At 39.1% G+C, this 23,558-nt stretch overlaps 1 protein-coding gene across 1 annotated transcript in view; it reads right to left on the bottom strand.

Annotated features, from left to right (window-relative positions):
- The window catches only part of KIAA1109 (KIAA1109 ortholog), a 244,747-nt gene that overhangs the window by 106,968 nt on the left and 114,221 nt on the right, over nucleotides 1–23,558 (bottom strand). The window contains exons 24-38 of the mRNA XM_034771463.1: nucleotides 22,099–22,218; nucleotides 20,443–20,723; nucleotides 17,398–17,648; nucleotides 16,667–16,925; nucleotides 15,346–16,189; nucleotides 12,737–12,807; nucleotides 11,433–11,606; nucleotides 10,989–11,109; nucleotides 8,726–8,872; nucleotides 8,179–8,306; nucleotides 7,574–7,776; nucleotides 6,150–6,347; nucleotides 4,412–4,620; nucleotides 3,902–4,053; nucleotides 2,461–2,611 (exon numbers count right to left, since the gene is read on the bottom strand). Coding sequence (XP_034627354.1) covers nucleotides 2,461–2,611; nucleotides 3,902–4,053; nucleotides 4,412–4,620; nucleotides 6,150–6,347; nucleotides 7,574–7,776; nucleotides 8,179–8,306; nucleotides 8,726–8,872; nucleotides 10,989–11,109; nucleotides 11,433–11,606; nucleotides 12,737–12,807; nucleotides 15,346–16,189; nucleotides 16,667–16,925; nucleotides 17,398–17,648; nucleotides 20,443–20,723; nucleotides 22,099–22,218 — 3,309 coding nt within the window. The remainder of the gene's footprint in view (nucleotides 1–2,460; nucleotides 2,612–3,901; nucleotides 4,054–4,411; nucleotides 4,621–6,149; nucleotides 6,348–7,573; nucleotides 7,777–8,178; nucleotides 8,307–8,725; nucleotides 8,873–10,988; nucleotides 11,110–11,432; nucleotides 11,607–12,736; nucleotides 12,808–15,345; nucleotides 16,190–16,666; nucleotides 16,926–17,397; nucleotides 17,649–20,442; nucleotides 20,724–22,098; nucleotides 22,219–23,558) is intronic.

Raw genomic sequence — 23,558 nt, 5'->3', positions numbered from 1 at the left:
TAATGAGAATGTATTTACTTAAAAACCATCAAGCTAACAAGGGGAGAAGATAACCACTCAGGAATACAGTACGGGGAGGAGAATTGAGGAACAGATCCATTCATTTGCATCTTAGCAAACACCAGATGGTGAAGAAACCAACATGGAATTTCCACCAGAAGACTCCATGAATCCTTCCTCACAGCTTGTAAGAACTTTACTTTGAGAGGTAATCTTCAGAATAATCCATTTCAAAGGTTCACTGGATTACAAAAGAGAGGGGCAAAGAACCCTAAGTTACCATTCACCTAAGATGATTAAGGAACTGAGCACTTTGGACTTTGTGGGAAATCCTGACCAGAAGGGTGGTCAGCCATCTTGCTGGAAGGTAGACTGGTAAGGAAACTACCTGGAACAAAGGCTGTAGCTTGTTGTGTTAAGTTTTAGCCATTAGAAAGCATCTTTCCCTTTTATTTCTAAACACTATCATTTATACTTGAATTCACTTAAAATCCTATCTCCTTTCGTTAATAAACTTGTGTTATTTTCAGTCTAAACCAACCCAGTGCAGAATTTGAATCAAAGAAATTGCTAACTCCAGTTAAAGTGATAAGATGAGCATTTTGTCTCTTTAGAGGAGCAAACAAACTGTATTATTCCTCTGAATGGTTAAGGGGTGAACCTTGCAGAGCACACAGTTTGGGGAAAATTTGGGTCGGGGGGTGTTGGGGTCATCTTGCCAGGTGTACTCAAAGCTGGTGTATATCAGAGTGTGGCTAGGGTGTAACAAGCACACTGCTGGAAACAGTTGCTTAGTCAGAGCTGCTTAGCACACAGACATTCAGTGCACGCTTGTCTGTTGACTGTCAGTGTCCAGGCTGTTGGCCACAGCAGCAGAGCATTTATGGCATTCAGGATTACAGGCAGGCAGTGATACAACCTTATTGGTCTGGATTGCATCCCAGAATGTGATACCAGGAGCTACAGGCTTTTACAGTCTGTTTTACAGTGTGATGTCAAACTCTAATGATACCACATTGTTGCAGAAGATTTAAAGAAAATCTACCTAGAAATATTTATATGTCCATCTCCATTAACAGAGCAGACTATCTGCTATACTATACTGTGAAAAAAAAAATACAATAAGAGACCACATTGCATTTTAGAACTTCTGATATGGATTACAGAAATTAATAATTCCTCCTAAGAACTGAACAAATTAATTATTTACTAACCATTTAATTCTAGAAGAAGTCACCCTAATACTATACATTGTTTCCTGCAGTATAAAATTTTTTATTCAAGTTTTAAGGATGTGATGACACTTAAGGTAAAGGGATAGGCAACTGTAACAAGCATTAACCTGCCAGGTCTTGCAATAGCAGACAAGGAAGCCTTGAAAAACCTTTCCACCAGTGAGACTGATTTAATGAAACAGAAGAAAAGAAAGTTTATGGCATAAAATCAGGGTCATGTGTATTCTACAACACGTTAACCTAAATTCTGCATCAAGTCCCCCAATTTCTGCAGCTAAATTATGAATTTGTCAGGAAAATGACATTTCTGCATCATCAAGTAAATTGAAAATAATTTTTACTGGATTAAATATTAAATTAATACCGCTGGTACAGTATGTCTTGTGATGTTCATTTGGGTGTTGAACTCAAATCAAATCTCAAATTTTGAATGTTTTTCAGCTGTATAAGCCAATATTTTCAATATTTACTTTGCCATAGAATTTTGTATGCTATTAATTAAACTTTACAGAAGTTGTCCAGTAAAAAAATGAAGATTTTGACAGCTGGGTAAGGTCATATGGGGCTTTTGGCACCCAAGAAAATACCTTTTTAAAAAATATGGAGGGTGATGGGTAGGAGGGAGCAAGGAAAAGGCAGTGAGAGCAATTTTAAATGTTTAGTTCCGTGCTCCAGCAAGTAGTTCACTCCTTTCCATCCCACACCCCCAATCCAAAAAAATCTTTGGCTATATTCAACAAATACAGATCAATACACTGTCTGGACACAACATAAATCATGTGCAAGAATTCATTGTTTTCATTAGGTTTCAGTTTGTAGCCCACAAAGATTCACTGGATAGTTCACACATTCCCAAAGGCACTGTTGCAGACACCAAATCAATTAGTATGGGGCTTAATTCTCCTCATTTCCCATTACTTTACAATGGTGTAACTCCACTGACTTCAACTGGAGACACTATTTATTAACATCAAAGTGAGAGGAGAATCAGGGCCATTTTGTTCACAATCACCAAGGTTTTCTTCTCAGACATACCAGCTAGAAACTTTTCCCATGGAAGTTTAGGTTCTGCATCCAAATCACAAGGGGTGAAATCTGTGGCCAGTTCAACAAGCACTGGATTTCAGTTACAAGTAAATCACTAAAGAAGACAGACACCAAAGGAAGGTATGTTGCTTGTGCTTATTTTAAGTCTGTTGACCTTATTTTTCAGTGAGTCACCAACCTCTAATGCCTCTGTCATTATGCAGCCCATGACAGCACAAATCCTTAGAGTTCCTTCAGTTTCTAATCTGTTTAATGAAGACTTCAGTTGATCAATGGGAACAAGCCACGCACCAACAGCAGGAGTTGCAGTGCTCAGTAGGTTCAGTTGCCTATTTGAAGAAAAATTAAATATTAAAAGACAGAATTCAAGTTCAGCACTAATTATCAGTAATGTTTCCATATGCATTAGTTTGAGTTGGATATTACATAACTAGATAGTTATAAAATGAAACAAAAAAATCTTTATAGGCTTGAAAATGTTAAGCTATACAGAACAATATTATTCATATTTAAAACTGGTGCAAACTTAAATATGTGGCTCTAAATGCCAGAAACACACTCACTAATACCCTTCTCTCACTCCTGCTACAGGCTCTCTTACTCTTCTCCCTCCTTCCTGGCATAGGGTAACCGGGTTTTCAAAGTGAAAAACAGGTCACAGGAATGGGAGTCATGCAAGGGTGTACAAGTAGTTTTGACAGATGGAAAGGGGAAAGAAAATGTAACACCTCCCTCCTCTCTCTCAAACAAACTTCCCTCAAACCATTTCACTGCCTCAGAATAAATTTAAAAAAAGTACACGTTACAATAAAAGGTCAAGATGGGATAAAATTTATCCTTAAACTGGTCAAAAACCATTTTATACCCGAGACTATGTGCAACTTCAACTTTGGTATTTCCAGCTTTTTCAGTGATTACCAGTGCAAATATAATATTTTCCTGAATATTTTCAAAAGTGACTTAGGAACTCAAGTCCCGGTTTCAATGACATCAAAAGCTTGTCTCTACAAAGGCAAAAAGCTCACAGTAGCTAGTGCACGCCATCCACTCCACACACTAGCTCCCCTCGTGGACACACTTACTACACATTAAGTGTGTCTTCGTTTGCTTTAACTTAATACACTTTGGAAGTATATTAAGCTACGGTGCACAAAGACACTCTTAGTGTGTACTAAGAGTGTGCTCATGGCGGTGTTAATGCAGAGTAGTTCATGTGCTCTAACTTCACACCCTTGCTTATCCCACACTAGCTTCCTCGAGTAGTCAAGCCTTAGGCTCTTAATTGCCTAAATCCCTTTAGAAAATGGAATTTTAAGCACTTCTGAAAATATTACTCTTTCCTACACTTTTCCTATGTCATGTTCACTATTTAGTCATTTTTAATCCCTTTTAAAAAAGATAACTAGATATATCTCTATATAATGATGACAGTTATACGGGCAGTTGCCTAGTACAGTGACACTGATTTGGTCTGATCTATCTACATCCCAAAGTTTTGTCATTATCCAATAATAGAAGCAGCAGCAATTACTAAGGAGGCTGCACACAGAATATACCAGAATATACCAATAATATACAGAGCAGCTCCTTTTATTTCTTTTAAGTCTAAGGAAGTATACCTTGAAAATTTATGGGCAGGAGAGCGCACATTAGTGGGAGCTGCAAAACTAAACCAAATTTCTTTGATTGTCAGCTTCATACTGCAGGAGTCAGGTGGGGGAGGCATTAGAGGAAGATCTTTTTTCAGATCATCAGATTCAACTCCTTCATCCTACACAAAAAAGAGGTAAAGGTTAAGAGGTCAATTGTTTTCAGAGGGCAACAAGTGCTTAACAGAAAAGCATATTATGTACTGTCTGTCAAAAAATAAAATTGCATATGACATTTAACTAGAGAAAAAGAATAAAAAACACACATGCCTCACACTGTCTCCCAAGCTCATATTTTGATGCATCCTTCAGAAAACTGCAATTTTAACTATGTAAGTAGATACTTTGAATTCAAAGTAAGTACAGAAGTTATTAAACTGCTACTAAAAATAATTCTGCACTATCATTAGCAATTGCTAAAAAAGAAGTCAACCCTGAGACAAGTACCAATCTGAATAATTTAAAAGGGCATGCACCCACCTGTTCATCGGACACTGAATTTCCATTTATGTCCGAAGAGGGACTTCTATCACAAGGAAGATTATCATCAGACACATCAGTATTATAACCACTACCAGTTGGAGAATCTGAAGAATTGTTGGATGCAAGCAATCCACCCCTCTCCGTGGCATTAGATTTACCCATGACTCCAAAAGTACTATATAAAACAGCTCCAGATTGTCTTCCACCTTTAAATACAAAATTAGAGTAATTTGTTTACAAAACTCTTGGTTTGTTCCATTTATTTTATTTTCACAAACTTTTAAAAATAGTGAATTTTGTCAATTTTCCACTCCCAAGTCCCATGCAAAATATTTGTAACTCCTCTTACTTTCACAAATACTTTGCTGCATACTTTGGTTAATCCTTGTGCACATATATTTAGATACAAGTAAGTTTAATACCTATTTTTGGAAAAGTTTATATCTCCTCAAAGCAATTTTGTATGCCCTCTATCTAACTGAAACATTAAACACCAGGGTTAACATACGTCCGGATTTTCCCGGACATGTCCGGCTTTTTGGGCTCCAAATCCCCGTCCGGGGGGAAATCCCAAAAAGCCAGACATGTCCGGGAAAATCGGGACATGCAGGGCCGGCCGTGTGGGTGCTCGGGGGCCGGGCCGGCTGTGCGGTGCCGGGGGCTCGGGGGCCCGGGGGCCGGGACGGCGGAGCGGGGCCGGGCCGGGGGCTCCGGGGACGGGCTGGCGGTGCCGGGGGCCGGGACAGCGGTGCGGTGCCGAGGGCCGGGCTGGGGACCGGCGATGCGGTGCCGAGGACCGGGGGTGCTCAGCCGGGGGCCCGGGGGCCGGGACAGCGGTGCGGTGCCGAGGGCCGGGCTGGGGACTGGCGGTGCGGTGCCGGGGGTGCTCGGCCGGGGGCCTGGGGGCCGGGCACCGGCAGTGCTGGGCGGGCCGGGGATGCTCGACCAGGCCCGGGGCCGGCACCCCAGGGCTCGAGCCGACCCAGGCTGGAAACGCCGGGGCGGCCAGCCTGGGCCGCGCCTCCTCCCCCCACACCCCCCCTTACCTGCTTCAGGCTTCCCACGAATCAAATGTTTGCGGGAAGCAGGGAAGGGGGCGGAGACTTTGGGGAAGGGGCGGAGTTGGGGCGGGGGGAAGGGGCGGGGCTGGGCTGGGGGCGGGGCCGGGGCCCTGTGGAGTGTCCTCCTTTCGGAGGCACAAAATATGGTAACCCTATTAAACACACAATCTACTGAAGAGAACAATTCAGATGCAGAACACATTTAGACTATTTCTTTTATAAGAGTGAGCTTCCCTCTGGAAAACAAGGCTCCAATCCTACAAGCAGACCCCTACTGTGGGTCTGATTGTAGGATCATGGCCCAAAGGACTACTTATATTACCAATTTCTATCTTTACAAACTCAATGTTATAGACAAAACTCCCTAAATATCATTAAGGCTGAAATAAAGCTAACATTTTAACCTTTAAAAAGTTACTCTGCACTAGTACATGTCATTCTGAGCTAATTATATAGGTAACTATACAAGCTTACCTATTAGAGAATCCATTGTGTAAAGTATGTATATTCACATAAAATGTAAACTATTCAATACCACCTACATTAAGTAACTTTTTAAATTAAATTAAAAATGAAGATTAGAAACTTGGAACGCCTAACAGAGCATTTCATTAATTAATTACAATAATAGTAAATAATATTGATCATGTAGTATTGCAATACTGTAGCTGTACCTTTTATTGTTAAATTTTCAATTCCACATTCAAACATTATCCAGCCCCACCTCTCTTGGCTGGGACCTATTCGAGTTACATCTGGAACAGCTTGCTGATCAGTTTCATCTACAAAAGTAAACTCATCCAACTCTTCCAAAGTAAAAAGAACTTTTGACTTCTCAAAAGGAATCGCTGTTATTGCACAAGTCCCAATGTCTGTAAAAACAAGTAATTTACTTCTTTTTATACAGATGATGACAAAGAATTTATATGGATATAGCGCATTTTTATAGCGACAGCGCATTTTTCCAAAATTAAAGAGGGTTTGTTTGGATGGGGGGTGGTGGTACAAATCAATCATTTTTAAAAAATGACTATGCACAAAAAGGAAAGATTGAAAGAAGTGATCTTAACATTTGGAACTGCTGCAAAAAAAAAATAAACAAACAACTACTCATTAAGCATTGCTCATAACATTTTAAAATAGTGTTTCTCTTTCACCACATCTTCCATCACCTACATTCACTCTGAACGAACCTGGAGAAGAAAACAACGCAACAAGGATTGCAAAATTAAATTTAAGCCCAAATATATTTCCAATCTTAATGATGTTAAGGTACTGTTAGCAAAAATACGATGCTATATAAAGAAAAGTTTGTGGCTGGTTTTCAAAAATTGACCTGTGACTGGTTACAGCTTCTGAGATACTTTAGCCCTAAGGAAAAATCTTGTTACAGCACATTCCAAATGAATACATTCATGATATCAAATGACAAATGAAATACAGTGATATTGATATGGTTCTCTTAGATAAAAGGGAAACTTTATGGCATATAAAAAAATGTTTTGTTTTTATAAAGGCACTTGCTTGAGTCCACTATATTTTGAGGGTATTTTCAAAATATATCTTCAGTACAAATTCAAGGTTTATTCAGTGGCTAGAATGTATGCCTCCGCCCATGTTGTAAGTGTGTAATGCGTATAATTAGTTCCATTGATCACTAAGAAAACAAACTCAACACAGACTATTTTAAATTTGTTATATTACTTTCTCTGAAGTCTGAGTCAGACCCCACGACTTGTACAAAAAAAAATAATTAGAGAAGTTATCCTAAGCATCATGTGACAGAACTGATGTATGCTGGCGAAACTCTGTCACCAAAGGGATGCTTGAAGTTAATCAAATAACAGTGAGAGGCATTTGTGAAACTTTGCCTCCCCTCTCCATTGAAAATGACAATGGAAAAAATATACTCACTAATGGGTATTGCATTTTAAACAAAAGATAGAACCAGCTGCCATTATTTGGAAAGCAGTTCAAATTGATAATTTCAGTCAAAAGCTAGGAGTAGAAAAACTGAAATCTGACTCAATCTTAAATAGACAATCACAGTTGATGCCTCCAAAAAAAAAATTGTTTCCACACTTATGAATAAGCCAACCTGTTGCATCAAGGCCTCTAAGCTGTCCATGAACACGATGAATGTTCAGTTTGGCAGCAATTTCTTTTCCTTTTTCTGCTCCAGTATTTGATCTCAGTGAGCCAGAAGACTGAGGCTGCATTTTACTGGCATGGATGTACCGATCAAATGTTACTGAATTCCTCCCAGTATCTGCATTGTTTGAAGTCTCTTCAATCACACCCCTTTTAAGTGAAAAGGGAAAAATAAATATAAAAATCTCGAAGACAATTATTTACCAGGTTTCTTTTAGTTTTATGCCAATTTAAAATAAAGTAAGCACACCAGAACTAAGAATTCTTTGTTCACAAAAACTAATAAAAGTTGATTAAGAAAACTAACAAAGATTTAATTCTCCCCTCAATGACATAAGTACAATTCCCTCCTGACATCACTAAGAGTTAAACCTGTGTAATTGAAGGATTAAGGCTTTAAAGATTCCAAAGTGCTCTTCCCCACCTCTTTTAAAAACTAATTTATATTTAGAAATCCAGTGACAAGAAAAGGCTCAGCCAGAGCAATTTTTTCAGATTCTCCTGATCTGCAAGATATTAAGAGTTATGAATTATTAAATGCTTTGTTCTTACCTGTTCATACGAACTTGTGTAGCAATTCTATCAAAACACAAAGCTACTAAGGAAACATGAGTCACAGTTTTGCCAGAAGCAATGCCTGAGGTTTCTTCAACCGATGCTTGCAATAAACACAAGTTTACCTAAACACAAAATTCCCACAAAGAATAAAGACAGTTTTTTTAAAAAATGCCCCTTAAAAAAAAAAAAAAAGAACTATATATCAAAGGTTTCTCATCTGATATAATCTATACCATTTCTAGTAAAAATGAAATTCAAGAGAGTGAAATAATCTAATCATATCTAAACCTTTTACAGAGTTTGAACACAAGTTCAGTCAGATAGCATTGCACTGGTTAAAAACTTTAATTTTATACTTAATTTGCATAACTATTTTACTTTGATTGAGCAGACTGACAAAAATTTATAATCCTTAATGAAATATGACAGTCATTTATCACAGCTAGAGGTAAGCTTTTCAAAAAGTCAAAAGAATACATACTAAGGCTAGCTTGTGAACTCCTGTCATGTGAGACTACACATATGCACAGAAAATTATTACCTTGGGTATGGTAACATTGGCCTGAAGACCTTTAATTTTCACATTATCTTGCTTAAGTGAAAGATTAGTCTGTGCCTGGCCTTGGTTTGTTGTTCCTGTAGCTGGGTTCTCTGTTTTTGTTCCTCTAACATCCTGTTTGGAAGATAACTTAAAAAAATGTGGTACCAGTTAGTAATTTACACTAATTGAAACCTATCAAAATATTTTTTAAATATTGGCTCAGAGGCATTACAATGCAATAGACTCAGGTTTGATTCCAACCTATGGTGTCATGATTTCTGGATCATCAGAGTCTGAGTGTGCTAAAAAGGGTTGTGCCGCTCAGCACATAAATTTCAACTGATCCAAAATGAACTCCAAAGAGTTCCTTTGATCTAAAAGATTAGTTGTTTTGATAGGGGACCCCTAGGAGAGGTCACAAGGTAAATTAAAAATATAAGAAATCATCAGCAAGGATAGAAAGAATCCCTAGTTGTGGAAGAGGAGAATTGTACAATTAGTTTCAAAAGACTGACAGGAAGGTAGGGACAATTTTGTAAGATATCAGATGGCCTGCCTTTCTCCTCTCATAAAAAGATAGATGTGCTTTTATGGCTTCATTTCAGCAGAACCCTACCCCACAATCACAAAGCACAACTTTCTGGAAGTATTCTAAAACATTAACTGTGATAAATTATGTATTGCCAGTATACATTCCACTAAAAAAATCTGTTGGAAGAATATTGACCCAATCACCAGCAGAGCTATGTCAAATTTACAGCAGCCAAAGATCCAGCCTTATATGTATTGTACTAAATTATATTAATTAATGTCACACTTTCTCAAATATAGTACAATCATATAGATTTTTCTGCTATGCTATTGAGTAAATAACTGTTCTGTAACTGTGGATCCTTGAGATGTTGTCATCATGGATCCCACTGTAGATGCACATGTGCCTCGCGCTCAAGATTGAATTCTTCTGAACAGAAGCATCCAGCAGGCTCGATGGTACTCACAGCTGAGATGTCTGTCACGGGGTACTACCCATGCCGATGTCTAGGGCATTGACATCAATATCATTGGCTCTGGTGCCATCAGCACTGGAGTTGCAATGGAGCGTACAATCTCTACAGCACTGATGACGTTGGCACCAGACTTGACATTAGTGGGGAGTGGCACTCTTGAGGTCTTTTAACCTCAGTACCAGAGAACTTAGGAGAGCCCTTATCAGCCAAAATCCTATTATTTGAGTTCTTGTGAGAGCCTGAGGAGCCCCTTTTGGGTCTTGACTCAGTCTCCTCCTCCCGAGAGCTGGAAGATGGCCCCAGGTAAGAAGAGTGATGCCTTTGCTCCCTGTGTGCCTTCACAAGTTTTTGTCTCTTGAGGGACAGGAGGTAGCCAGAGGACCAGCCAGAGCACTGGGGGATGATGAGTTCTTTGTCCATTCAGCTCCAGATTTAGATCCATGGATTTTTCCATGAGGTACTCCCTCAGGAGTAGGGTGACCAGATAGCAAGCATGAAAAATTAAGATGGGGGAAGGGTGTAATAGATTGCCTATATCGGGACAGCTGGTCACCCTACTCAGAAGTATCTCATGAGATTTCTGCATCCCAGAAAGACCTGCAGATGACCATCTGTCCATTAGATGCCCTTTGCCTTAACATATCAGGCAACGTGTATGACCATCACTAAGGGTCACAACAACAGGAAGGGCAATTTTTACATTTTAAAGTGGCATTCTAGTTCACCTCCAGAAAACAACAGAAATTCCCTGCTCAAGAAACAAGAAAAGTAAACACTAAAATCTTATTATCTATTTACACAACAGCAAACACACACTATGAACTATCTACATATTAAACAAATAAAAGACCATGAGAGCTCCAGGTAATACCGGAGTTCCAACTCATAGTCACAGGTGCTAAGGAGGAAGTAAGGGAGAAGTTGGGTGACTCCATCCTTTATGCCATTAATGGCAGCACAAGCACATGCAGGGTGCATGCACCTCCACAATGGACAGTGCTAGCTAAAAATCTTTGACTCAAGTGCACTGGGCATGCAGACACCTGGAGTGGAATATGTATGTACTCAATCACTTGAAGGAGAACATTTGGTTATAACAAATGTGCATGCATCCTTAACTATAGGATAAGATAAAAATTTAATCTGAAATAAAGACATTTATAATGTTATTTGTTGTGTTTCATCCCACCCAATCTAATAAAAATATACAAGCTTCTGCTCCCCCAAAACATCCTGCAGTTTTGTAGTACCCTTACATTCTCTGAAAAGGTTGTTTTGCTGTTCTGTACAGCTTCTCTGAGGACCTTATAATGTAGATCATCCACAATTGCTGCTGGGTGTTGAGTGCTAGCACAATGTACCATTGCTTCTATATACCTATAGGAGAAAAAAAAATCAGTTCACAAAAGAAAAATTAATTCCCAACAAGGGGTCAGAGCAGGTCATAAGTCACTAAAATATAAAATTTTTTCTAGCTCTCCTGTTAGACAAGTGAAATTACATAAATTGGCAGTTTGGGGGGAGGGGGGAGGGAAATAAGAGCAGGACATCAGCTGCTATTCTATGCATTATATAAAATCAGCTCTTTTTCCAAAGCCTACATACAATTAGTCTATCCAAAAAGTTTTTATTTTAGCAATTGATCTTCTAGTATCTAGCAATTTTAAACATTTATCTTAAAGTAAATGAAAATAAAATACCTGTCTAAAGCTTCTGCTACCAGAGGAGTAAGAACAACATCTACAGTTCCTTTTACTTCCACTATTGCTGTTGTTCTAGTCTGGGAGACCGGATGATCCAGGGTCCATTCCTCTGTGATTGTTTCATCATCTGTATTATCCATTGTTTTCTTTTCCAAAGGCGTATAGGGTGTACTAAACATGTCAAATAGAAACTCATTATTTAGATTTTCAAAATAGGCATTATAAAAATTATAGTTAACATTATATTTTCTAATCCTATAGTTTGGTATGACAGCTACTCCAAAAGAATCAGAGCCTTGGGTTGGAGATTCAACACTAAACAAATCTTCTATTTATTTAAACAGAAGATTCTCTGGGGATGAGGAGACTCTTCAAGACACAGATACTTTTCAAAGTAAGCACAACAGACTACATATTTAATAGGCTATGTATAAGAACCTCAAATGTGAAAAGTACCTATGTACATATGCTAGAACTATGCATGCAAGTAAGCATTCCCCAATTCAAAGATTGCAAAACTGGCCTCTCAGTTCGCTGAAATTCTTCTTCCCCGGTATTACTTGGTTAACATTGGTTAAGTCAGGGTTAAAACAATATTTGTCATGGCAATTCTCAACATTAATGGAATTTTTATAACAACATGTTGCAGAAAGGATGGTCTTGAGAGTCCCAGTCTAATGTTTTAGTCTCAATAGCCAAATTCTACTTTTGGTTCTGCCACAGGCTTCCTGTGGTACCTTGGCAAGTCGTAGTTCACAATATGTAAAATGGGAATATTATTTCCCTACACAGGGGCAATCCTTTAATGTTTGTGAGGTGCTCATATATTTTGGTGACGAGCAACACAGAAAAGCCTTTAAATAAGACATGATACGTCATTCTAAAATAGATATGTAACAAAAATGCTGCTGATACCAGCCTGATTTTAATAAGGCTAGCAAGAGCTGCAACAGTTGAAGTATTACACAAACTCAGTCACCTCTCATTTAAAGCCATACCAACACTATAATGTAGTGGTCCCCAAACTTTTTACCTTGCCCTCCCCCTTACTCCTGTCCATGCCCCCCTTTTTCCCCAAGCTGGGGCCAGGAGTGGGGCTGCGGCTCCAGGAGGGGAGGGATGTGGATGGAGTAAGGGGGCCAAGGCTGGGAGCAGAGTCTAGGCAGGGGGCCAGCAGCCACGGCCCCAGGTGCAGGGCTGGCAGCCATGGCCCCAGGGGCCAGCAGCAGGGGTGGAGCTGGATGGTGCTCCCTCCCTCCCCCAGTTTGGGGATCTCTGCTATAATGCAATCTTTTACTCACTTGGATGTTGATCCTGTAAGCTGCATGCCTCTGTCCAGCAAAGCATTAGCTGTGAGACCCTGTTTAACAATCTAAAACAGTACGAAACAATTACTACTTTGAGTTTATAAATGACTAATATATTCCTTGAATACTACAACTTCAAGAGAAGATTCCCATTATTGTGTTTTCTGCCCCCTTCCCCCCGCCCCGAGTGGCACTCCAACTATATATCTAGGGTTTTTTTAACATATTGTACATGAATTCCATCACTAAGCTGCATTTTTATAACCATTTAAAGATAAGATCCTGAAATTCTCACATAAAAATTAATACAATGAATAAGTATTTGAAAATTTTTACACAACTATTTAAGAAAAGTAATTATGAAAGATTAACAATATCCAGTGTTTCTTTGACTCTAAAAGCACGTCTAAAATTAGCTTTCATTGTGTTCATTACTTACATTTCTACAAAATCATTTTAATTATTTTTCATATGATATGAAAATTGCAAATTTAATATAGTATAGTGTTCAGTAAACAAAGGGATTAACCCAATGGAGCCATGATTTCACAGGTGTACAATTGCTGATATTCAGTTTCATACTGGCATCTACTTGAAAAGAGGGGAAGGAGGCTAGATTATCCTGAAATCAGAAAGCAATGGAAAACTTGCACCCAATAATATTGCTGCACAAAGAAAACAAACCAGAAACATTTTGTTGTAAGGGAGATATTTGCTTTCCTGTGTTGAATCCTAATATGCAAACAAGCCTACTAAACTAATTCAGAGCACTGGGAAGTACTTTTCTGAGTCTTCACTAAACTGTACTAGTCTATAGTCCAATGGTTCCTAAACTTTTGTACTGGTGACCCCTTTCACATAGCAAGCCACTGAGTGCGACCGCCTTTATAAATTAAAAACACTTCTTTATATATTTAACATAATAATAAACGTTGGAGGCAAAGCAGGATTTGGGGTGGAGGCTGACAGCTCACGACCCCCTCAGGGGTCCCAACCCCCAGTTTGAGAGCTCCTGGTGTGTGTGTGTGTGTGTGTGTGTGTGTGTGTGTGTGTGTGTGTGTGTGTGTGTGTGTGTGTTTTATTTTCTTTTAATCAATTCTCGGCCCCCAACACAAAACATTTTGGCCTCATGGATCCTAAGTTTTCATATATCAACATACCATTCAAAAGTCTTATTTAGATTTTAGTAGCTCCTTCAAACATATACCGTCACACAGAATACCTAAGACTCCTGAGGGAATTCTGCACCACTGCGCGCACACACAATTCATGTCTGGTGCAAAATTCTTTCCCCCCAGAAAATAGATTCTGCCCAAGAATGTTACAGTTTGGCCTTTCACCCACCAGATGCTGCTGTGGCACCAGAACAGCCATCTGACTGGCAATAATAACTAGCAGCCAACTGCATTAATTACAGCAACCTGCCCATGGAGCCAGGGTAGGAGGGAGAGTGGGACACATGGGGCTGCTGCGGGGGTTACAGACTGGGGTTCAGAAGGGCTGGAGGGAGGGACAGACTAGGGCGCAGGCTCAGGAGCAAATGGGATGACAGCATTGAGCCAGGGGCTGAACGGGAGGGGGGCTCCAGGGCTACATGCAGACAGCGGGTTCAGGGACACACGGGGACAAGGGCAGATGTGCGTGACTGAATGGGAGAGGCTCAGGGTCAGCCAAGGTCTGCATGGGGGAAACTCCCCAACACCATAACAATCCCTTCCCTTCCCCACCCCAAAAAAAAACCTGTTCCTTACTTCTCCCACCCACACCCAATACCCTTCCAGGTTCACCCCCAGGCTCCTTTCCTCTCCCACAGCTCCCTCTTTGCCTTTGCCTCCCCCAAGCTTTTGCACTGCTTCTGAGGGCTGGGTGAAATATGTTTCTGTATTGTAGTTTAAATGAATTATTCAAAGTTCTATATTAATATGCTTAGTAAAGAATCTATTTGTCAAAAAAACATTTCCTGAATCTTTTTATTTTTTTTTTGGTCTGTATTGTTGCAGAAATACTTACTGACAGGTATTTTGAAACAAATTACCAAAATAATTGAAACTAGTGTGACTATATTGTGTTATTTTGTGCAGAATTTTTAATTTTTTGGTGCAGAATTCCCCCAGGAGTAACTTAAATAGGAAATAAAGCCAAATCTCAGCACCTTGTTGTCTAAATCTGCTGATTCCCAACTTTACTTTGATGTAGAGCTGTTCACAGCCTATATGACACAGTATGGTTAACCACAACTAACTGAAGTGTTAAGCTTTTGTGGAGGATTTAATCAAGTATACTGCAGGCACATTTTGTAAGAAAATGCACTACAAATCACATCCTGCTGGATGTTATTCAAAAGCATTTCTAAGTACAGTAATGAGAGTCTACAAAGCTCTCAATAATTCAAACATACTTTTCATTCACAAAACACTAACTTATTCTTCTCTACCTCACAAACCCTTCCTGTTCCTAAATCCTAAGGATTTAATATCAGAGATCACAACTCTTAGTAACCAACAGTGAACAGTTTTAAATTTCCTTTGACCTAATTAACAGGAATTCTTTAATACAGCACATTCTAGCCACTTTGTTTCCTTCTTCACTTTTTTTTTCCATACCTTAAAAGTTGGAACAGAAAAATGCTCAAAAGACGAGGAGCTTTCCTCACTAGTTGGGGTATCAAGGTCTAAAGGCCGATGTAAGGAAGATTTTGAGGTTCTTTTGTTTGTTGGATGCTTTACTGACCAGTTGACCACCTGAAACTGGGTAAGGTAACTTTGGTAGCAGGTCATTATAGGTTGTTGGGAAGTTATTTGATCACTTTCTACAGCCTTCTCAGCTTCCATGATATACATGTGCTCAACAAGCTCATCTTCTCCTCCCACTGCTGAAACAAATGAAGCCTGTGAAGCATGAGTTTTGATTGGCAAAGTCTTTGGATCTTGACTGGCTTCTCCATGGACTGTACTAGTTAGAGGTCCTTCTACACTGTGATAGATTGACCCTCTACTATACTCAATTTGCTGGGCTTGCTTTTTTCTCTTTTTCCTCCCTGGATAGGTTCCTGGACCTTCATCACTGCTTATTGGCTCAAACTCTTCAGCTGCTGAAAAATAGGCTTCACTATCAGCCATCGACATGCTAGAGTCCATTGAGCGATACTGGTGAAATGAATTTGAATCTGCAGATGGCGTGTATGGAAAAGAACCAAAGCTTCTCCTCTGCTTTGGAGAGTCCAAGACATTCTCATCACTGCGAGAGACATCACTACTGAACTGAACACCAACTGGAACGGGCTGCTTGTCACCATAGAATGCTGCAGTAAGACTCTTGGTGCTCCCAAGTCGGGTAGAACACACAGATGCTTGCCGTTTCAAAGGAGACCTGAGGGGAGACTGTCCTACAGACCTTTCCTGGTTGTTAGGAGACACAGGACTGGTTCCTGAAACTTCTGCTGGAGTACTAGAAATAGAAAAAAGAACAATTGTTTATTCGATTTAGTATGGTGCAAATCTTACATTGCACAATCTTAACAATTATTAATGCACATTTAAAGAAACCGTTCTATGCACTTTTCATCAACACAAAGGAGGAAATTATAATTGTCAAAGAAAATATCTATTCATGTAAGAAATTATTTTCACAATACAGAGCATGCATACTAAGCCATATCAAGGTCTTTAGAAACTGAGGCCATCTTCAAACTGATCAAAGCACAAATGAGGCACGTCTAGGCAAATGCTATTGTCATCATGTAAGATTTTCTATCAAGATCAGAAAATCCAATATTAATGAGTCAACTTTTGTATTCAAAGTAGCAAATTAATTTCAGGAATACTGTTAGAAATCATCAGTTGTGTTTGAATTTTGCATTGGTTTACTCAGCATTATTAATCCTTAAGAGTACAAATAAATTTTTACCTTGGACAAAGTACTAACCTTCCATGACCATCCTCTCTTTTTGCATCAGACACGAACTCCTTTTGTCCCATGTGATCTTCAGTAGTAGAAGAAGGGCTTTCCTTCTCACCTGCAAGCAAGGGAAGTGCAGCACTGGAACTGCTGTTTTCCTCTGAAGATGATGAGGAGCTATGGGATCGCAATGGTACTTGCAGACTCAGGTGCTGGGCCTTTCTCTCTATTTCTATACCCACAGATCTGCAATCCCAATCTTTTCTTTTTACACCATTTGTCTTACCTAAGTACAAAAGAGATAAAAATCAATTAAAAATGTGAACATTTTGTGGCACCAAGAATTAAGAATTACAATGTTTTCTTCTCCCCCCCACCCTTAAAAAAGTAACATTCAAAGTGTTAAAAGGCAAAACACTAGACTCCCCCATTGATTGATGCCCAATTTAGATAATTAGTGGCTATAAAGTCCTCAAACTGCGTATTACCAAGAAAGCAACTGTCGACCCCCCCCAACAGATTGGGTAGATTAGCACCCATTGTGTTTTAGTACATACTCTCCACTTTCACAGGTTTATCAGACCACATTCTATTGTATGACCTGTAGTAGAATTATGTACACAGTATTTAGTAATAACTTACTGTTCATTTACCAGAATCAATTAAGATTTTAGAAAGTACATTGTACAGTTAAGAATCTACACTTCTCAGAAAGTGGGACAAAACTGCATACTACGTAGTACACATTTTATTCTTACTATCTATAATTTTGGGAATCTCCTTGGTAATAATCCATTCTCCTGGCTGCAATAAAGACTGTCCATAAAACATATCAGATTCTGCACTTGTACTTGAAAAGGCAGAGCTGCTTGAAGGCGTCATCTCTTCAAGCTTGAAGAAATCTAGTCCTGTTACTGTGCCACCAAAGAATCGGCAGCCACCAAGACAGCCACACTTGTTCTTGCTTCTCTTGTTCTTCACATTATCATCTGGCCACAAAAACCACAACCTATGCAAAAGGAAAACAAAAAGCAAAAACAAGAAGCAATAGTGCACTGAGATTTAGGTACATTTAAACTCATATTGCGAAACCAAGATTCAAAATGTCTCTCTCTTTTTTACATACCAACTCCCATTTTATGGATTTATTTATAGAATTAAGGAAGGTGAATTTTGATGCCATTCTATGTCAATTTGAACTCCTGAGGCCATTTTGGAAGCTGTATTTTTATATTACTTGTAGATAGTAACCACATGATCTGATCATGAAAATGTCATAAGGGTATGTTTAACTAGTCCCAGTCACTTCACTTCAGGATTGATTCCTGTCATAACTATAAAGGAAAGGGCAACAGCCCTCCTGTGTACAATACTATAAAATCCCTCCTGGCCAGAGACTCCAAAATCCTTTTACCTGTAAAGGGTTAAGAAGCTCAAATAACCTGGCTGACACCTTGACCCAAAGGACCAATAAGGGGACAAGATACTTTCAAATCTTGGTGGGGGGAAGGCTTTTGTTTGTGCTCTTTGTTTTGGGGGTTGTTCGCTCTTGGAACTAGGAGGGACCAGACATCAATCCATGCTCTCCAAATCTTTCTGAACAAGTCTCTCATATTTCAAACTTGTAAGTAAATAGCCAGACAAGGCGTGTTAGGTTTATCTTTGTTTTCTCAACTTGTAAATGTTCCTTTTGCTAGAGGGTTTACCTCTGTTTGCTGTAACTTTTAACTTAAGGCTAGAGGGGCTCTTTGAATCTGATTACCCTGTAAAGTTATTTTCCATCCTGATTTTACAGAGATGATTTTTACCTTTCTTTCTTTAATTAAAAACCTTCTTTTTAAGAACCTGATTGATTTTTCCTTGTTTTAAGATCCAAGGGGGTTGAATCTGGATTCACCAGGAATTGGTGGGGGGAATGGTTAATTGCTCCTTGTTTTAAGATCCAAGGGTTTGGATCGGTGTTCACCAGGAAATTGGTGGAGAAGTCTCTCAAGGCTACCCAGGGAAGGGTTATAGTACTTGGAAGGGAGATATTCTGGGGGGAAGGTAGACAGAGTTTCCCAAATAACTCAAATAATTTGGGTGGTGGCAGTAAAACCAGATCTAAGTTGGTAGTTAAGCTTAGAGGTTCTCATGCAGGTCCCCACATCTGTACCCGAGAGTTCAGAGTGGGGAAGGAACCTTGACAATTCCTAAAATTAATTTCTAGATATTCTAGATTTCAACATCTTAACTGGTGGCATTCCCAGAAATATCCCCCCCCCCCCCCCCCAGTTTCAGCTTTTCCTTAATGTTATCCTAAATTTTCCCTACTGCAGTGTATTTCCATGATTTCTTGCTCGGTCCTATATGCCTAAGGAGATAAAATATACTCTTTATACAGTATAAAGTTCTGGCTCTCCTCAAGGACTTTCTTCAGACTAAATACACTCCGTTCCAAGCCTTTCCTCAAATAGCAGATTTTATTATTCAGAGTTTATCTATCACTTGTCATTGAACTCTAATTTGTATGTCTTCTCTGAAATGTGGGTACCCAACACTGAACAATGCAGCCTAGTTAAGGCGTAACCAGTTCAGACAAGAGAAAAGTAATTACCTTTGTATTTACATTTATACCTTTAGTCAAATATGGCAGTGGCAGGGCAGATCCTCATCTGATGTAAAATGTCATAACTCTACCGAAGTTAATGGAGCTATGATAATTTACATCAGCTGAAGATCTGCCCCTAGCCTCTTCATCAACCTCACTGCACTGTTGATTCTTTTTCCATTTATACACCATGATCACCACAAATTTCTTTTCTTATCACCTCCTAATGAGTTATCCTGATTTGTTTTAACAAACATGTAACAGTTTGTTTTTACACAAAGTTTTTGATTGGTTTTTAATTAATTTTATTATTACTGAATTCAGCCGATTTTGCCACTTTTCTAGTTTCAGAATGCTTTATACTCCAATTCTCTGAATTAGTGATGTTAAATACTTGGGTTACTGGTTGTATCTAGCTAGCCTTCATGACTGGTTCAGATTCTCCACAATCTATGCTTTCATTTAAAAAAAATAATTTGTAGCCTTTAGTGTTATGAAAAAGTTCAAAAATATGGCCTAATGTAGCATGGTCTTTGATAATGTGAAACAAGTTCACAGGATTTGTCAGCTGCCCTCACTCATCCAAATAAAATGTTAACTCAAAAAGCTTAGATTTTTTTAAAAGTAACTATGTATAAAGTAGGTCTATGACTGCACACAAACATCTAATAACTGAAAACAAAACTGGCTAAACAAAGGGCAAAAATAGGAGTGGTCATAAAAGTGACTTGCATAATTTTTCCCCTCTCACTCATTGATGCTGTATGGCAGATTACTAAAAGAAAGTTTAGTTATTTCCTCAGGGCCATATTTTACATTAATTTTTGTATAAATCTATGCTGTTATCAGTGGGAGATCCAGTTTGGACTGAAGGCTGTATACGATCCTAGCTTTGTAGCTTAGGCCAACAATTAAAAACTGATTTGCATCTCTTTATTTTGACATCACTGCTCTACATATTGCCAAAAATACAAAAATCATTCAGGTCTCTGTTATCCAAGAAGTTGGCAACCAAATCCTTAATCTCCTCTGAGCACCTTACATACATAGGTGGTTCTCAGCAATCTGTACTCACTTTATAAGTAGGTAATCTAATTTTTAAGCAAATGTATAAGAGTCAGCACTTAAAAATACACCCTCATGAACAAATAAATGTATCAACTAAAAAGTCATGAAATATGGTGACCTCACCTCCTCCAATAATTTCACTTACCTCTTAATTCTGCTATCATGTGTTTCTAAGAAATGTCTCTGCACTTCATGTTTAGAATGATGATCCCCAGCTAAAGCAATATCAGCAGTGATGAGTCCCAAATTGACAGACCCAGCTTCCAGCCAGTACGCCCTCCGCAGTATTGCAGGTTGAAGACCAACTCTGCAGTTATTCACCTGCTCAACATACTGTCTCAGCTGAAAGTCTTGGATAGCAGCACTTATACCCTCTCCAACAAACTGGTTGTGGAGGTTACAGTTTGCAATACGTACAGCACCCATCTGAAAATACAATTAAAAAAGAATATCTGAATAGTTAAAGATTCAACCACAAAAGAGTCATTTAAAACTAATTGCAGGACCCCATAATGCAGTCCCAGAAAGATACAACTCTGTATATTTAAAGAAAGACGCAAGGCTGGCCTACTGGTCAGGAACTACATTTAGCCACATACGTGAAATAAATATCCTTTGTGGCCTTGGACGGATCACTAAATCTCTCTACCTCAGGTTCTCCATTTGTAAAAGGATGATAAAATGTACCCTTCTAATGAATGTTATGAGTCATGTCTAAAGTTTAGAAGTGTTACGAATTTCCTAAGTATAACCTAAAACAGCAGTTCTCAAACTTTTTTTGCTTGGACATCTTTGGAAATATATCAGGCTGTGATGACCCCCCCCCAAAAAAGTGATGACCCGTCCCATACCATGCCACCCTTTCTTCTGCGCTGCTGCTGGCGGCGGCGCTGTCTTCAGAGCTGGGCTCCCAGCCAGCAGCTGCCGCTTTCCGACCACCCAGTACTGAAGGCTGTGCAGAAGTAAGGATGGCAATACCGTCTTTACATAATCTTACACTATTTCTTTGACTAGGCATAAGTCTAGCAGTTCTGCAGAAATGCACAGGAGGGAGCCCCTCTCCTCCACAAAACAACGTTGGCTGAAGCCTTTGCTTTGTATCCTATAACCACCTAACTCCTGCATCAGATCCAGGCCAGTGCAAAGCTAATTTAGCTGCAGATGCTCGCCAATCTTTCTTTAGCTGCTCAGGTTAACAAAATTAGTTACAACACTTACTGTACATGTTCAAAACCCAATTTTCAAACTCTCAAACTGAGAAAATAAAAATAAATTTCCTCCAGAATATGGCTACTCCAAAAATCTGATACCAACTTTCAAAATCACACTTTTCAATTTTTAAGAGGGAAATATTTTATTCTTCACATATTTTGAGGGAGAGGGAAAATTTAGTGGGAAATTGGAAAAAAGATTGAAAATAGGACTAAAATACTTTTGAAAATTTGACCCACGGTCTATTACATTAGAAGTCTGCATTGTGTTGCCAGCTCTGGCACAAACTTCTTATGGTAAAACTTTCAAAATTGCCTAAGTGACTTCAGAGCCTAAAAAGTCACCTTTGAAACTGGGACTTAGGCAGGTTAAAAGCTTCAAGCCTCCAACAACTATTTTTTTATGAAATACCAAATTTTAAAATATATTTTAATCATCTAATTTTCAAAATAAGCACTACTGCAGAACAAACATTCCAGACAATAAATTCAGTTATTTAGAAATATAGAAAGTGCTTCCTCATTTGGCAGAGAGAAAAAGAAAAATAATATCGCAATTATCACAGAAAGGAGGGAGAAAATATTTTTACCTTTATATTGGTGGCACAGCCATGCTCTACAATATACAGATCTGCTCCATCTATTGCAAGTCGTGTCATAGTGTACTTTAAATCATCAGATGTTGGACATGGCCCAGGAACACAGTTCATCTAGAGGAGATATTTAAACAAAGCACTCAATTTTGTTAGAGTTTTAATTTCATATTAAGTTTTTCCTCATCACACTTCAATTTTCTACTTAACAGAGGACAAATTAGGCAAAAAAGAATGATTACTTGCCCTACGGTAATGGATTCTTTGAGATGTGTTGTCCACATGGGATTCCACTCTTGGTGAGAATGCACCCCATGCACATGAAATTGGATTCTTTTGACTAGCAGTGCCCATGGGGCCCTGCCTGCACCTTAGATGTCCTGGTACCCCCTTCACCTGAGAGAATAAAGGGTGCAGCGGGACCATCCATCCCTAAGTTCCTTCACCAATGCAGAATTCTAGTGTAAGACTTTTTAATGACAGGGGAGGAGGACAGACCATGGAATCTATGTGGACAACATATCTCCAAGTTAGACTCATAGACTTTACAACCAGAAGGGACCATCATGATCATCTAAGTCTGACCTCCTGCCCTTACTGTGGGGTAAGTAACCATTCTTTATTCAACTGATAGTCTACATGGATTCCTCTCTTGGTGAGTAACAACCAGTTGTTGGGTTGCTTGGAAGTAGACAGGAGTTGTCCTAATTAAAGAATGACTGCAGGACAGCCCTATCAAACCGTGCATAGGACGTGGAAGCTTATAGCAAAGAGTAGTGTCTTGTAAAGGTGTGAACAGAGCTCCACACAGGTGCCCTACAAGTTTCAGAAAAAGGGACATTTTTCAAACAGAATCAGTTCTAATATGATTAGGTAGATATAATCTGGCTAATTTATAACATGTCCTTATATTTTCATACACCCCCTTAGATAATCGCTGAGAGGATATTTCCTGACCCTTAAGCCTATCAGCAAAGGCTACAAACAGTCTAGGTGTGTTCCTGAATGTTTTCGTCTTGTTAAGTTATATGTCAATGCCTTAATACATCAAGTGTATTCAGCTTCCCCTGGGTTTGAATGAGGCTTGGGCAAGAAACTGGGACCTGAAAAAACTGGTTCAAATAGAACTATGAAACACTTTCGGGAAGGAACCTGGGATGAGGCCTGAGAGCTATCCTGTCCTTACAAAACATTGTATAAGGGGGACTCACCATGTGGGCCTGCATCTCCTCTACCCTTTGAGCTGACATAATGTCCACTAAAATAAAGCAGTATTCATAGGTAAGTGGTAAAAGAGACAAGTTACAAAGGGGTTAAAAGAGGGACCCATCCACTCTGCTTATTACTATGTTGAGGTCTCAAAAGGGAGGGGGTTTCTGAAATGGGGGTAAAATATGAATAAGGTCTTTAAGGTATTTAAAGGGTGGGAAAATACTGTGTGGCTCTGGATTGGACGT

The sequence above is a fragment of the Trachemys scripta genome, chromosome 5, assembly GCF_013100865.1.
Source record: "Trachemys scripta elegans isolate TJP31775 chromosome 5, CAS_Tse_1.0, whole genome shotgun sequence".
In the NCBI taxonomy this organism is placed as follows: domain Eukaryota; kingdom Metazoa; phylum Chordata; order Testudines; family Emydidae; genus Trachemys; species Trachemys scripta.
Note: the sequence above shows the minus strand (reverse complement) of the source record. Positions and strands in the feature narration are given on the sequence as shown.